This window comes from Musa acuminata, chromosome BXJ3-6 (assembly GCF_036884655.1).
Source record: "Musa acuminata AAA Group cultivar baxijiao chromosome BXJ3-6, Cavendish_Baxijiao_AAA, whole genome shotgun sequence".
NCBI lineage: Eukaryota > Viridiplantae > Streptophyta > Magnoliopsida > Zingiberales > Musaceae > Musa > Musa acuminata.
Window position 1 is genome coordinate 32282220 of NC_088354.1, and position 14079 is coordinate 32296298.

The 14079-nt window shown below is 39.2% G+C and overlaps 2 protein-coding genes across 4 annotated transcripts; one reads left to right on the top strand and one right to left on the bottom strand.

Annotated features, from left to right (window-relative positions):
* The first annotated feature begins 901 nt into the window (after positions 1-901).
* On the top strand, positions 902-9647 carry LOC135641275 (protein IMPAIRED IN BABA-INDUCED STERILITY 1-like). 3 transcript variants are annotated; one of them, XR_010497700.1, is made up of 10 exons: positions 903-1488; positions 3301-3585; positions 3695-4012; positions 4142-4369; positions 5745-5842; positions 7610-7724; positions 7809-8282; positions 8385-8517; positions 9237-9418; positions 9493-9647. XR_010497700.1 is itself a non-coding variant. In XM_065156567.1 (9 exons), exons 1-9 carry the CDS (start codon positions 1126-1128, stop codon positions 9260-9262), a joined length of 2031 nt encoding a protein of 676 aa, XP_065012639.1. In that variant the 5' UTR covers positions 902-1125; the 3' UTR covers positions 9263-9647. The 3 variants fall into 3 exon arrangements, 2 of the variants coding, with proteins under 2 accessions (XP_065012639.1, XP_065012637.1); XM_065156567.1 differs by having other exon boundaries at positions 902-1488; positions 8394-8517; positions 9237-9647; XM_065156565.1 differs by having other exon boundaries at positions 9237-9647.
* A 3074-nt stretch (positions 9648-12721) lies between these two features.
* On the bottom strand, positions 12722-13704 carry LOC135641276 (MFP1 attachment factor 1-like). The gene has a single exon (XM_065156568.1). It carries the CDS (start codon positions 13574-13576, stop codon positions 12977-12979), a length of 600 nt encoding a protein of 199 aa, XP_065012640.1. The 5' UTR covers positions 13577-13704; the 3' UTR covers positions 12722-12976.
* Between the last annotated feature and the right edge of the window lie 375 nt (positions 13705-14079).

The following is a 14079-nucleotide window of genomic DNA, read 5'->3' on the forward strand; positions in this document are numbered from 1 at the left end:
CTAGAAAGAAAAAGTACATGAGCCCAACCTGCAACTTTTACGAGAACTAAAGCTGGAAGAGATGCCTCTAACAAAAGCAATCACACCGGAAAAGACAGCACCATCATTTGATGGTTGCCGGTACCTCAGCTGAACCCCACTCTCACTATTTTTCTTTCCTCACAAACACTTGCATCTCCAACCTGCGGGTCTCATCCCAACTCAACCCAATAGAATCATGGCTGCATGAGTCAGCAGCTACGAGTGAAAGAGGGAAAAGAGGAGGAAGAGTTTGTCTCTCTACGCTTTCGGTGTGTCAGTCTTCTTTTTCACACCTTCCACTTCCCCTTCACACTTTTTCTCACACACAAACAAATATTTTAAGTGGAGACACACACTCCCTCTTTCTACTGACTCTGACTAAAAGTCATCCATGGACGGCCACACATGTTCCTTTCCCACCGTCTTGTCAAATGATGCCCATATACCCCCCAATATATAATATATAATATGTTCACTTCCCTTCAAACTTATTCTCATAAATAATAATAATAGTAGTTATTATTATTATTATTATTAGGACTAACACAAGATACACCAAACCATCATTGACCAAAAACAAAATAACAATTGATTGAATTTAAGTTGAGAATGCATATTTACCACAACTAAAATGGTGAAACCATCACTAAAATTCCCATTAAGTGGTCTTATCCTTATATAAAGGTCTATCCTCTAATATAAAAAAAATTAATATAGTAAGAAAAAAAAAGAAAGAGTGAGAAATAGGAAATTAAAGGAAAACAGAGAAATGCCACAGTATGCAAAGTTGTCGCAACGGCTACATGTTCTTTTGTAATAGATTTCGTACGGGCCGTTTTCCTTTATCCTCTCCCTCCTTTTTCCTCTCTTTATAAGATCCCGCTAATCTCGCAAGAAAAAGGAACCCTAGTGATCGAGGTCACGAATAGACACAGGAAAGCAGCTCCAGGATCTCACCTTTTGTGTTCTGACGGACCTTCCGTGCCCTCTCCGGTCTCATCTCCACCGGGTTCCTCCTCGGCTCGTCGTCGTTTGCCGATTTCTTGATCCGGGCCTTACGTGACCGCCGGTGGTCAGGCCGATGCCGGCGAAGCCGGGGCGGTGATGGGCTGCGTGGCGTCGAAGAAGACGGTCTCGGTGACCCCGGCATTGGACTCCTCAGGCGTTCTGAGGGACCACCGCGAGGGATCGGAGGCGGTCTCGGCTTCGTCGTCGCGGTGCCGCGCCGGGCAGGGATGCCGAGAGGAGGAGCAGGAGGGCGAGGCGGCTGGATGCACACAGGGGGATCCTGGGAAGGCCAGCGCAATTAGTGGCAGTTTACAGAGCCTTCGGCTGGGGAATTTTCATAAGTACATTGAGGGGGAGCAGGTCGCCGCCGGATGGCCCGCTTGGCTCAGCGCCGTCGCCGGGGAGGCTATTCAGGGTTGGGTGCCTTTGAAAGCCGACTCCTTTGAGAAGCTGGAGAAGGTAATATCAAGATCGTCATGACCTTCGATTGGTTCTTTGAACTCGTGCTCTCATTCTAGAGTGAAAATCATATACCTTGTCATGGCTTATTCTACCTCATCCATTCATGTGATTTGTTTCTTGATAAGATCGTGGCATATTGAACAAAGAAGTGATGTACCGATCCCTTTCCCGATCAAATGTGGCGTTCTTTGTTGCATATTCTCCTAGTCTGCTTCTGGTTTTGAAGTTTCACATGCGATCTATGAAAAAGCCTTTTTTTGGTTTATGCTCTATCTTATGAAGTTCAACATCTGAACAAATGCGGATGATTTCAATCATATCAATGATCCTCTTCTGGAATGCATGTGGTCAGCACTGGTCCTTATGCTGTTCTCAGATGACATTCTCCGACGCAGCTAATATCTTTCTCCTATTTCTTTGTCTATATTGCTTATATTCAACACAAGTCCAAGCACCTTTCGTTGCTGATTTGGTCTTGAATGAATATACTTTGTGCTCTCTTATAATTAGGCATAATTTGGATCCTTGCAATACTTATCTAATTCAGATTTAGCCATACTTATCCTAGTCTTTCATCTGCGCCCATTAATCATTTTTGTCACTCAGATGCTCATCTCATGTTCTTCAATCTTTCCATTAGTAATCTAACCAAGATTTATCTTTAATGGCCGAACTTACCAGAGCAGAGCAACATGGCTCTTTTCATATATAAGAGATCATTTGCCTCTTGAGACCAGTGCCTTTTTGTATGCTTTAGCATATGTTCTTAAACTGTTGTAGTAGGCTCTTGGAAGGGGCTGTTGTGATACCCTAAAGGCCCCATTATGGAAAATCATCAGAAGATGAACTTGTATCTAGGCTCATCCCTGTCCTACTACTAGCTAAATTTTGGGCCATGTTACAGGATCCATTTGTGTATGTTATTAGGCTAAATAGATTAGGGATCATTGTAAACAATACCGGAACACTTTTACTAGCCTATCTGTGTGGAATCATGCGTATGAGGATAAGAATCTTTTCAAATTATTCTCACATCAGAAGCTCATAGGAGGATTTGGAATATTTATGGTGGTGTTTTAACGAAGTTTTTAGGGACTTGAGCGGGGTATATCCGATATTGTGATTACCTTATAGCTCCTGTGGGAAATGTACTTGTGATTTTGATGGCATACTATCATTTTGAGTCCTATGAAAAAGCTTATATTACAACTGAGATGCCAACAAGTATCAAAAGTTTCTTCCTTTACAAGCAGGGGAAGGTTTTTTAAAGGCTGAAAAGGTAAAGAGACCAGTCAGGTCCAATAGGATAAAATGGAATACACCACCACAACTGAAGGAAGCTTCAGAGTGAATTGTAATATGATGATCAAGGAACCATCAAATCAGTATTATATACCCGAGATAGACACTTCACTCAATACTTAAGATCCTGCAATGACTAATATAATTGCATAAATATATATGAATACCTGATTGCAAATCTGTCATACAAAATAGAATATTAGTGCACTTATCAGTTCTTTCTTGCATGCAGTTGGTTCCTATATATTACACTGAATTTTCCTTCATTGATTGGGAAACAAGAATAAGCATCAGATGAAAATAGGTTGATTGGGGATAAAAAATGTTTCACTGAAAATAAACTTCATTTTTAACTTGTCTATCTTGTGTCCTTTTATATGTAACAAATGACCTGTGTTTTTGGGCCTATCTTTGAATAATCTCATGGCTATATTTTTCACTGAAGTTGGTGCTTACTTTTGCTTCATTTTCTGGCTAAATTTTGTTTGCTGTCTACTGCATGTCAAGATTGGACAAGGTACCTACAGCAGTGTGTTTAGAGCACAAGATCTTGACACGGGAAAGGCTGTTGCTTTAAAAAAGGTGCGGTTTGACAATTTTGAGCCAGAGAGTGTTAGGTTTATGGCAAGAGAAATATTGATACTACGGAGACTAGACCATCCAAATGTTGTGAAACTCGAAGGACTGATAACTTCTCGGCTCTCATGTAGTCTATATCTTGTATTTGAGTACATGGAACATGATCTTGCTGGGCTGTCAGCTTGTCCTGACATTGAGTTCAGTGAAGCACAGGTTTGTCCATGTGATAATTTAGCCATAAAAGCTTTTTGTTTATCTCTCTCGTTATAGTCAATTGGACTGAGATGCATATTGCAATTGATTGTCTGTTGATGAATTGTAGGTTAAGTGCTACATGCAGCAACTGCTATCTGGACTTGAACATTGCCATTTACGTGGTGTAATACATCGTGACATCAAGGGTGCAAATCTTCTAGTAAATAATGATGGAGTTCTCAAAATGGCTGATTTTGGTCTGGCAAATTTCTGCAGTACCAAACATAAACAACCACTGACTAGCCGTGTTGTGACACTATGGTATCGTCCTCCTGAGCTACTGTTGGGTTCAACTAACTATGAAGTGAGTGTGGATTTGTGGAGTGTTGGTTGCGTATTTGCAGAAATGTTTCTTGGGAAACCAATTCTGCAAGGAAGAACTGAGGTAATCATGTGACTCACTTGCCATTAAAATATCATGGCAGTTATCTTTTTTGAGTAGAACCATGAATATGTCATGATTCAGTAGTTCTCGTTGATGACATGGGACCCTTTTTTTCCCTCTTTTTATCAGGTTGAACAATTACATAAAATATTCAAGCTTTGTGGTTCCCCTCCAGATGAGTACTGGAAGAAGTCCAAGTTGCCCCATGCTACAATATTCAAACCTCATCATCCTTATGAGAGTTGTCTTCAGGATATGTTCAAGAATCTGCCAGCAACAGCTATCAATTTGTTAGAAACTTTTCTGTCTGTTGAGCCTTACAAGCGTGGCACTGCTTCATCTGCTCTTGCATCTGAGGTGCATATATTATGTTAAATGCTTTCACATGAGTTGTCCTGATTCGTACATAGTGTCAGCATGCCATTTTAGTGTCTTGCTATATTAGTCAAACTTTGTGTTTTTTCTTAATTTGCTACTCTTCCACAATGATAACATTTTTATCGAATTCTTTTTCATGTCAGATTTATTTTCCCATTAATAGATTTCTTCCTCAAATTTTAATCATACTAAATAACTAAAACTTAAAGCCATATACAAATTGAAGGGAAATATTTTTTGAAGAAAATTCATTACTCTAAGCTGGCTAACATTGAAGTCAGTACCATTCAGATAGCTTAAACATTCCCACACACTCTGTGATATTTTTTAGCCATTCTTGTTGCTATTTTTTTCATATACGTATAACTAAACAACCTTGTTCTAATCTGCCAAACCACAACATTGCCATGGTTGAATTTACTTTGTGAGTTAGTGAGTCCTACATGGCTACTTCAGTACAGAAAGTTAATATCATATGCAAATTATTGAGGATATTAATGGTAATTAGATTTTTCAACAGATAAATCAAGAAATATCCTATGATACTAGGAATCATATGCAAACATGACCAAGGTCCAAGAAGTTTCAACAATCGAATCAAATACAGTTAGAGAGCTCAGCTTCATGTGAATATTGGTTGTGTCCATGTAGTCCTACCATTAAATTAAACGAGAATATAAAATTCCTTCCTCCTTATTGTACCACCGGATCCAATTGTCCAAGAAATTCATCTCCTCTCCAAGTTAATGATTCATAAACAACACAAAAGGAGGATTTATATTACAGTGCAGAGTCTCAAGCTAAGATAGTAGAAATACAGGAAAAATAGATTGCATTGTTTTGCATCATATTGCTACCAAATTTCCTAAAGAAGTTAGTGTACCTTGAGGATGTATAGAGTTGTGCAGATGATACATAAACATCTGTTTCTTTTGTATAAGATGATTATTGATCATGTTTACTACTAGGCTAGTGATCTTGTAGATTATATGACCAACTGAGCCTTAAGATGTCACAAGGATTTCTTTTCTGGGTGACCAAAGAATCAAGATAGCTCATTGTATCTCTGTGGGCAGTATTTTGCTAGAATGATATTAGCCTTTTGCAGCACCTTTTTGTCAAAAAGAGAAAAAAGAATTTATTAAAGAAGTTATTAACTTATCTTCTTCAATTAATATGTTAACTGAATACTCATCAGATTAGGTCATTTCCATCTAAAAATATCGATGATACTGATTACTGCTTCTTGTGTTGTAATTTGCATTATTTCCCTTTTTTTCTTCTAGATCTCTATCTTATCTGTTCTTCTAATTTTAATGATCGTTCTTATTCTGTTTCCTCCATATGCTTTCAGTATTTCAGAACAAAGCCTTATGCCTGTGAGCCTTCAAGTTTGCCAAAATATCCACCTAATAAAGAGATCGATGCAAAGAGTCGTGAGGAGTCACACAGGTAATCTTAATTAGCTACTTACATCAGACATCATATCCTGAATCATAATTAACATAATTAATATTGTCAAATTTCCACCAAGGACTTAACGAGGCTGCTGTCTTGTTGGCTGCCAGCTAGTGACAATTTCATCTAATTGTATGTGTTTATACCTTTTCTATGGTACCACATATCTCTCATTATTCACAGAATCTTGGTGATTAGATAAGTTGTTTAGAGAAGGCAACTCATGCTTCACTTCATCCAAAATCCCATTGGGTTCTTGCCTTGTTCCCTATCTTCATTGGTCATTGGGAGAGAGAACTAGGTAGAAAAGCAATCTCCTTCTATGTTCAGTTGGGCAACCACCACTGTTCTCCCAATTACCATTAGTTCATAAGGAAAATGGTAGCTATCAACAAAAAAGATGGCAGCTCTCTTTGTGTTTTGATTGCTAATCTTGTTTCTTGTGTTCTCTTCTTTACATATGGCAAATGATAGCCATCAATAACAAAGACAAGGTGTGGTTTTCTTCTTGTACTACTACTGCTACTACTACTACTACTACTAAATTTTCTTTAATTGTTTCCTTCTTTTTCCCAGTCCTTAATTTTCTTTGTCATGCGATTTGCTAATCTTTAATTTTTTTCTCTTCTTTTCATTGTTATTGTTTATGTCTTTTCTTCATTATTCTCCACCGACAACTAGGTTTCTTATATCATGCTCTGTATCCCTTTCTTTGATTTTTTTTCTTATGTATCTATTCTTCCATAGTTACTATGTTATATGCTCTTATATATCCTTTTCCTTGATTTACATATATCAAGGTTTCATATGTCGGCCAGAACGGTGCATACCAACTATTATTTATCAGTCCAACCAGTAACCAGTACTAGTCTATATAGCTTGGTACCAATTGATATTATCTTTTAAATATTTTCTCAATGATACTAGGTGGTACAAGATGGTATACCATCCTATATCTCGGTACTGTATCAGTCTAACAAGGTGTATAAACTAGGATCTGACTGAAAATTTTAACCTTATTTAATCTTATGGTTATTATTTTTTGGACTGTACTCCTTGATGTTGAATGATTGTTGATCTTTTCTTATTATCTATAATCAAGATTGTTTTTGTTGTCAATTTGCTTTAATTTATCTGTTTTTGTTCAAACAAATGATGGTTCTGGAGCGATTTATATTTGTTAATCTGTTTTGGCCTCAATGACTTTCTCACATGCTTACTTGTTAATGAAAGAAGTCTTAATTTCCAAGAGGTTATAAAGCTCAATTTTACTGTTTTGATTGGCAAATATTTAGGTTCCTATGACTTGCGTTTTAGTGTTTTGTCGGACCACAGCTTCACGTAGATATGTAGCCCCCAAATAGTTCAGACATCATGGCCTTGCTGTTATTGCTGTTATTGCCATTGTCATTACCACATAGTTGGGATATTATAACATTATCCCAAATAGTTGTCACCTAGGCAGCAAAACTTCTGTCCGCATAGAAAAGAACAGACATTTCCCATTCTGTGTAGGTTTAGTTTCAGGCCGTTATCTGCAATTCTTCATAGATGTAACATTCAAAATCATTGATCTAGCCAATCACATCTGATATTTAATTCAGCTGGTATCACTTTTACAGAAGCTGATATGGTTCTCAACGCTGGACTTTCTGTTTACAAATCTACATCCTTAGCCTCAAAAGAGGAATCTATGTTTCAAAGAATGTAGAGAGCTCATTTTCCTGCAGCCATTTTGATCAGTTTGTGTTGTCCTTTCAGGAGAAGGATTGAAAGACGACGGCATGGGCCAGAAGCCATATCAAGACAACCAGGGGCATATAGAGCTTCAAGAGAACCAAGTAATGCACCAGGCAAAATAGCAGAGAGCCAAGAGGTCCTTTTCTCATCTTACTCCATAACTAAGTTTTAGGATAGTTGGTGGATTTTATTTTCATGTGTTTGCTTTTCATGTACACAGTCACAGATCAATCGTCATGGAGTTACTAGATCCAAGGTAAAACAAGAACACATTAGAGTAAATGGTGAAGCCAGACTCTTAAGTCAAGAGGATGCTGCTTTCTCGGGTCCCTTGGATGTTTCTGCTTCTAGTGGCTTTGCATGGGCTAAAAGGCAGAGAGAAGCTTGTGCATATGATAGATCTCACAGTAGTTCTAGCTCGAAAAGCCATGTTTCTGGTGCTGTAGATCCATCCAATACTGTGCCAGATAAAGCTGTTCTGGAACTCGGTACGCACAAGAATGGAGATGCAGATGAAACCAGTGCTGGCTCCAAAGGCCATGACACATATGAACAAGCAAAATGCAAGATTCTCAAGAAGTGGGCAACTTTAGGACGCCCAGATTCATTCGACTCATCCGACATACACCATTCTCAGGACTTCTCCAAAGTGCTTTTCAGGGGAGATCCGATCTCAGCAAAACGCAATTTTTTGGTAGGAGTTGGATGTGACACTTTCCTTGCTTTGTTTTAGCTTGCATCTGTCAGCGATGATTATTGTTTATGTTGCTGTTTCTTCTAATTTGAAAATGCTCAGGGTCGTCAGGATGAAGGAGACAGAGTTGAGTTCTCAGGGCCTCTGCTTTCTCAGTCTCACAAGGTTGACGAGCTTCTGCAGAAGCATGAACGCTACATTCGTCAAGCAGTTCGGAGATCATGGTTTCAAAGAGGTCTGCCATTTTAGTTTATTCGTCTCATTTCATCATTCAATTAATATCATGATCAAGGTTCTTAACTCTTTTAAGTACTTGACTTGGCCTAAACTGGTATCAGTCTAAACTGTGCCGATGTATCATGTGTTGGTTTAGTACATGCTGAGCTTAAAACGAAAAGCCTGAGAAAAGACCATTTGACTGGTAAATACCATTTATATTGAACCATACCAGATGGGTATCTTGCAAACTTTGATATTGATCTAACCCATTCGTAGGTGTGATATCCTTGTCGATACTGAATACACAAGTGTGAAGCAGAATAATATTTCAACTTAGTTCACTATTTGTTTCCAGTATGAGACTTGGAACACCTCCGGAATTTTTACTTATTCCAGTTGAGTTTTCTTGGACTACTTATAGTCGATCTGGATGTAGAAAAATGTATATTTAAACTGTTTTTACTTCCCTCTTCGACCATTCCACCACTTATGCTCCCATATGGACTGGACAATTGATCCACAGAAGAAACATCTCCAACTTAAGATTCTCATGAAATTTCTGTAAATCTGTGAAGAACTCTTGACTGAGAAGGCTAATTATCTTAATAGAATGGAATGTTCAACATCTTGTTTTGTTTCGCGTCATACATACACAAGTTTGTTGATCAATTGGAGTGTTAGATGGCATGTGAAACAACTTGTTATTTTCCTTGGCTCTGACAGCTTAATTTGCAGTTGCAGGGAGAAGACAAAGAAAGTAAATGGCAAAGGTGTTTGTTTATGTTGGAGAAGAAGCCCCAGGGCAGAAAAGTTACCACCTATGGCAAGCAACGCATTGGCTAATTGCAGAAACAAATTAGATTCGACAGACAGCTTCTACCAGCTATTATTGCCATGAGATGATTGTAAACCGAAAGGTAGTGTCTGTTCTTAGCTCAAGCATATTGCCTGCTGATTTTAGTGAAGAATAATAAATAGTTCGTTCATGCAGATTCATTGAATGGGTTGTTGCTGGGCACTGAGCTAATGCCATGAATGTAAAATTCCTTTAACAATCTTGTACAGAATTTTTTAGTAGCTGTTTAGCCGTTAGCCTATCACTTGCTGATTTTTTGCATATGGTGAAGAAAATTTCATGTTGAATCATTTTGATGGTCACTGAAGCCCCTTTTCTTCAGAAAAGTCCAAAGGTATTCTTTCATTTCTGTGTTCCTAATGCTTCAAATGGAGATTAAATTTCTTTAAGGATACATAGAGAGATATAAAGTAGGCTTTGTTTTCAGCATCATCATCATCAGTGCGGGAATTAATTGAGTCTACATTGTTTTCAATATGTTAGTTATGGCTTTGGAAATATTTAATGTTTGGAATGGATATTTTGCATAAACACCACCAAAGATCACAGCTTATCATAAATATTGATGCCCTTTGAAAACTTTGTTATGATAATAGAAGTTTTAAAGATATTTGAAGTAATTGATCACTGTGACTAGCATTGATTAACCTAAGTAGTCCAGAGAAACCTGAAGCAAAGAATCTTAGTAAGCATTGGAAGCAATTATGGTAACCAAAAAAATCATGAGTGGACTATTGAGTGTGTTAGGCCTTCACTGCCATGTGTAGTTCCTGGCAAGAAAAGTATGATGAAGATTCAACTCATCTGATAAATCTAAACAAAACCACCAGCAACTGATAAATCTTCTACAGATTTCAGATTTTTTATGAGGGCATAAACAGTTTCAAATATGTAAAGCAAGATGAGATTATTGAACCAAAACAGAAGACTGGCACCGGAAGAGCAAAACCAGACAACAGGATGTACAATGTTCGACCATTGATGTTTGAGATTGTTGCCTTCTATGTAATATCATTCACAACTGCACAAAATCAGATATCTTTTCTTCAACAAAGCGTGCCGATAAATAAGCATAGAGTGGAAAGACTGATGAGATTAATGGAGCAGCCACAAAACTATTCATGGGTAAAAAAATAAACTAGGTTGACTACCAAAAAGCATTCTTCTCAACTGTGGCCAATAGAATGGACCCTTCTCACCATTTAGAAATATTTCAGAATCTCTTACCTAACTTAGTGTTGCTGCTACCTTACCCAGAACACAATAATACCCTCTACCTCTAGCTTCCCATCTTGAACTAATATTTCCAAAGCGAATATTTTCGTTACAAAAAAAACGAGATGGATCTTATTTTCTCGCACAGCACTTAATACAACCTAATAATCACTATGGTTAGAATGACCCATTTCATGGTAGAGTGAGTGTCACAGCTTTGGATTGAACCTAGAAGCACTACTGGTCCATGAGTGGGGAAGATTATGTAAATTTTGGTTTTTGCTTCTTAGAAGAATTAATACACCATTTCCAAAAATTCTTCAAGTGAACGCCAGTGAGACATTAGTTGGTGCTGCAAAAACATTGATCGGGTTGATTTTGTCAAGAAATGCGATCCTAGCAAGGGATAAGTGAATAGCTGCTTCCCCTACAAGTGCCACATTATTTGGGATGGTCCAAGCAACCATCTCAGGCACATTATACTTGTGGACACTGCAATGACTACGGATGTACAGCTGAGATACCTAGCAGGTAAAATTTACAGGGACTTATTTGTTTGCCAAAAATGATCTTAAAATGTAGGTGGGATAACAAAAAGATAGGGTGCTTGGGCTGCTAAGTGGTGTCAATTAAAAGTTGATGGAATAAGTGAAATGGGCTATACCTTAGGTGGGTATTCCTTACCCTTTTTTATTTCAACATTGTTGAGTTTCAGCTAACAAGAGTTCCCACTTTTGAGTCAAATATTACATAACAGAGTCTTTAAGCTGTCACACTGAGTTAGAAGTCCTTTTATGAGAACAGAGCGAAGCCTTAGGGTTCAATTTAAGTGAAAATCTAGGATGTATACGACTTCAATAAATTTAGAGGTAACTTCCGATCTTATAGTAATCTGTACTTAGTCTCTTATCTTTGCAGTCAACTCTTTATTACTCCCTTCTTGTTTCACTATACGAGTTTTTTACTTTACATAAGCAGCTACGTCTAGACTGATTAGGTCCCACTTGCTGGTTAGACAAATCTAAGCATACAGAAGGAGAAATTATAATCTGAACATAGTATGAAGATGTGCAAGTAATGGTTATGAACCTTCTTACAAATGTTCCACAGCCTTGCATGTGCTGGTTCATTCAGCTCTAAAACCCAGCCAGCTGGTTCAGGCTATTTATTAAAACTTCCTGATGGTTCTATACTAGCTGCAGGATGCAAACACATCATCATGGTTTCCTCTACGGCTCATTCGGAATGTCGGGCAATTAAAGAGTGCCCGACTTGCTGGTTAGGAAACCATGATGCAAACACATCATGGTTTCCTCTACTTTACATAAGCAGCTACGTCTAGATTGATTAGGTCCCACTTGCTGGTTAGACAAATCTAAGAATACAAAAGGAGAAATTATAATCTGAACATAGTATGAAGATATGCAAGTAATGGTTATGAACCTTCTTACAAATGTTCCACACCCTTGAGTGTGATGGTTCATTCATCTCTAAAACCCAGCCAGCTGGTTCAGGCTATTTATTAAAACTTCCTAATGGTTCTATACTGGCTGCAGGATGCATACACATCATGGTTTCCTCTACGGCTCATTCGGAATGTCGGGCAATTAGAGAGTGCCTCGAGAGGGCTCTTGAATTAGGAGCCAAACACCTGATCATCAAATCTGACTCTCAACAAGCCATCAGATGGATCAAGGAGGATAAATCATGCCCATGGACTGACTATTTCTAGTCTAATACACGACATTAAACTGCTATGTCGATCTATTTCCTACAACTTTTGTTATTATCCGACGACATTTAAACAACAGCTCATGTCATGGCTAACTTTGCAAGAGCTAATTTGATTAGCTCTAAGTGGGGATAGTGAATTCCCAATCAACTTTGGTAATAACCCCAATGTAATATCTGATTCCCTAGTAATCAAATGATGTAGTCTTTTCGCTATTTAAAAACATAACAGCAATAATAGGATAAGAACAGAAATAAAAGCAGGCAATGCTATAAATACTGAAATTATAAAAAAAACAAATATTGGGGTAGATCCAAAAATAGAAAGGCAGCAACAACAAAATATATATATAAATACAGAGACAAGATTGAAAGTTTCAGTACCCCAATTTTATCTACTCCAACCAGAGAGAGGAAGAGATTGAACATTCTCCTTTAGCTTTATTTAGTTGATATAGAGTAGCAGTACTATGTCATAAAACCCTAAACATCACCATATAGCAATTCAATGCAGCATTGCAAGTCTACAGATCCACAAAATGCAATCATCCTCGACAACACCACCAACTAAAAATTCCAGACCAAGACAAGCATTTCATCTGAGAACAATGTAACAAACACTCAAGAAACAGAAAAGGAAAGAGTACCATGATATAGTATCCAGAGCCCAAATTTAAGCTTGTGGAGTCTCTGATTCGAGAGATGAGGCTTCCTCACCGGCAGCAGTGGCAGGTGCGTCAGAATCGGCGGGCGTCGGTGTCACCTTGGCGGCGCCGTCCACGGATGAACCTCTCTTCTTGACGGTCTCAATCACGCGCTTGCTGATCCCCTTCGAGTATATCTGGAGGATCTCCACCTCTTCGTCGACGGAGGTGGCGTGGGCGCCGTCCGCGGCCGCGGTGATCCCCTTCGAGTTGATCTGGAGGATCTCCACCTCTTCGTCGACGGAGGTGGCGTGGGCGCCGTCCGCAGCCGCAGCCGTGGCCGCGGCAGCGAAGGCCTCCTCCTCGATGAGGCGGCCAGTGGCGGAGGCCTCGTCGAGGGAGAGGACGCCGTAGCGCTTGGAGAGGACGGATGGAGAGGTGAGGGTCTCGATCAGGTGCTGGATCACCGCCTCCCGCGTCCGCTGCGACGGCGGCCAGATGTTGAGGGAGACGGATGGGAGCCCGGAGGCCGGAGGCGGAGGGGGCGTCGCGGAGGCCTCTGCCTCGTTGCTTCCCTTTGCGGGCGCTTCTCCGGACCCGTGCTTTGTCGCTTCGCTGTCTTCAGCCATCTGCCCGGCGAGGGTTTGGTCGGAGAGGAAAGGGGCGAATGCCGCTTAAATACAAAGCTAATATTTCCGACACTCGATTCAACTGTGTCGTCCGAGACACCAAACAGGGAACCGCAACTTTCCACTGGTTAGCGGTCCAAAGGCATTTTAGCAGGTGTTCGATAGAATGTCCGTGAGAAGCTGCCATCTTACTATACCTTCAGAATCAACATCTTCATGAAAGGGTGGAAACAAAATCTAGATAGAGGCTGATGCAACTATGGAACATATTTTGGTTGGCCAAATATGAAACATAAGATCACCTGTGACATGTCTAACAATCTAACTTCAAACAAAAATTCAAATCAAGGCATTTCTCAATTTGCAGGAGAAGAATCCTCCACAGCTCTAACACTGGTAGTTTGAGTTCTTCCTTGTTGTAGATTATACACAAATTGGAACCCAACGCACCACTGCTGCATCTTTAGTGACAAAGGAATGAGGATTCATCAGCTGAGCTATTA

Coding starts and splice junctions, on each gene's coding strand:
- LOC135641275 (XM_065156565.1), top strand. CDS start 1,126: ATGGGCTGCGTGGCGTCGAAGAAGACGGTCTCGGTGACCCCGGCATTG. Junction 4,370..5,744: donor CATCTGCTCTTGCATCTGAG/GTGCATATATTA, acceptor ATATGCTTTCAG/TATTTCAGAACAAAGCCTTA. Junction 8,283..8,384: donor CAGCAAAACGCAATTTTTTG/GTAGGAGTTGGA, acceptor GAAAATGCTCAG/GGTCGTCAGGATGAAGGAGA.
- LOC135641276 (XM_065156568.1), bottom strand. CDS start 13,576: ATGGCTGAAGACAGCGAAGCGACAAAGCACGGGTCCGGAGAAGCGCCC.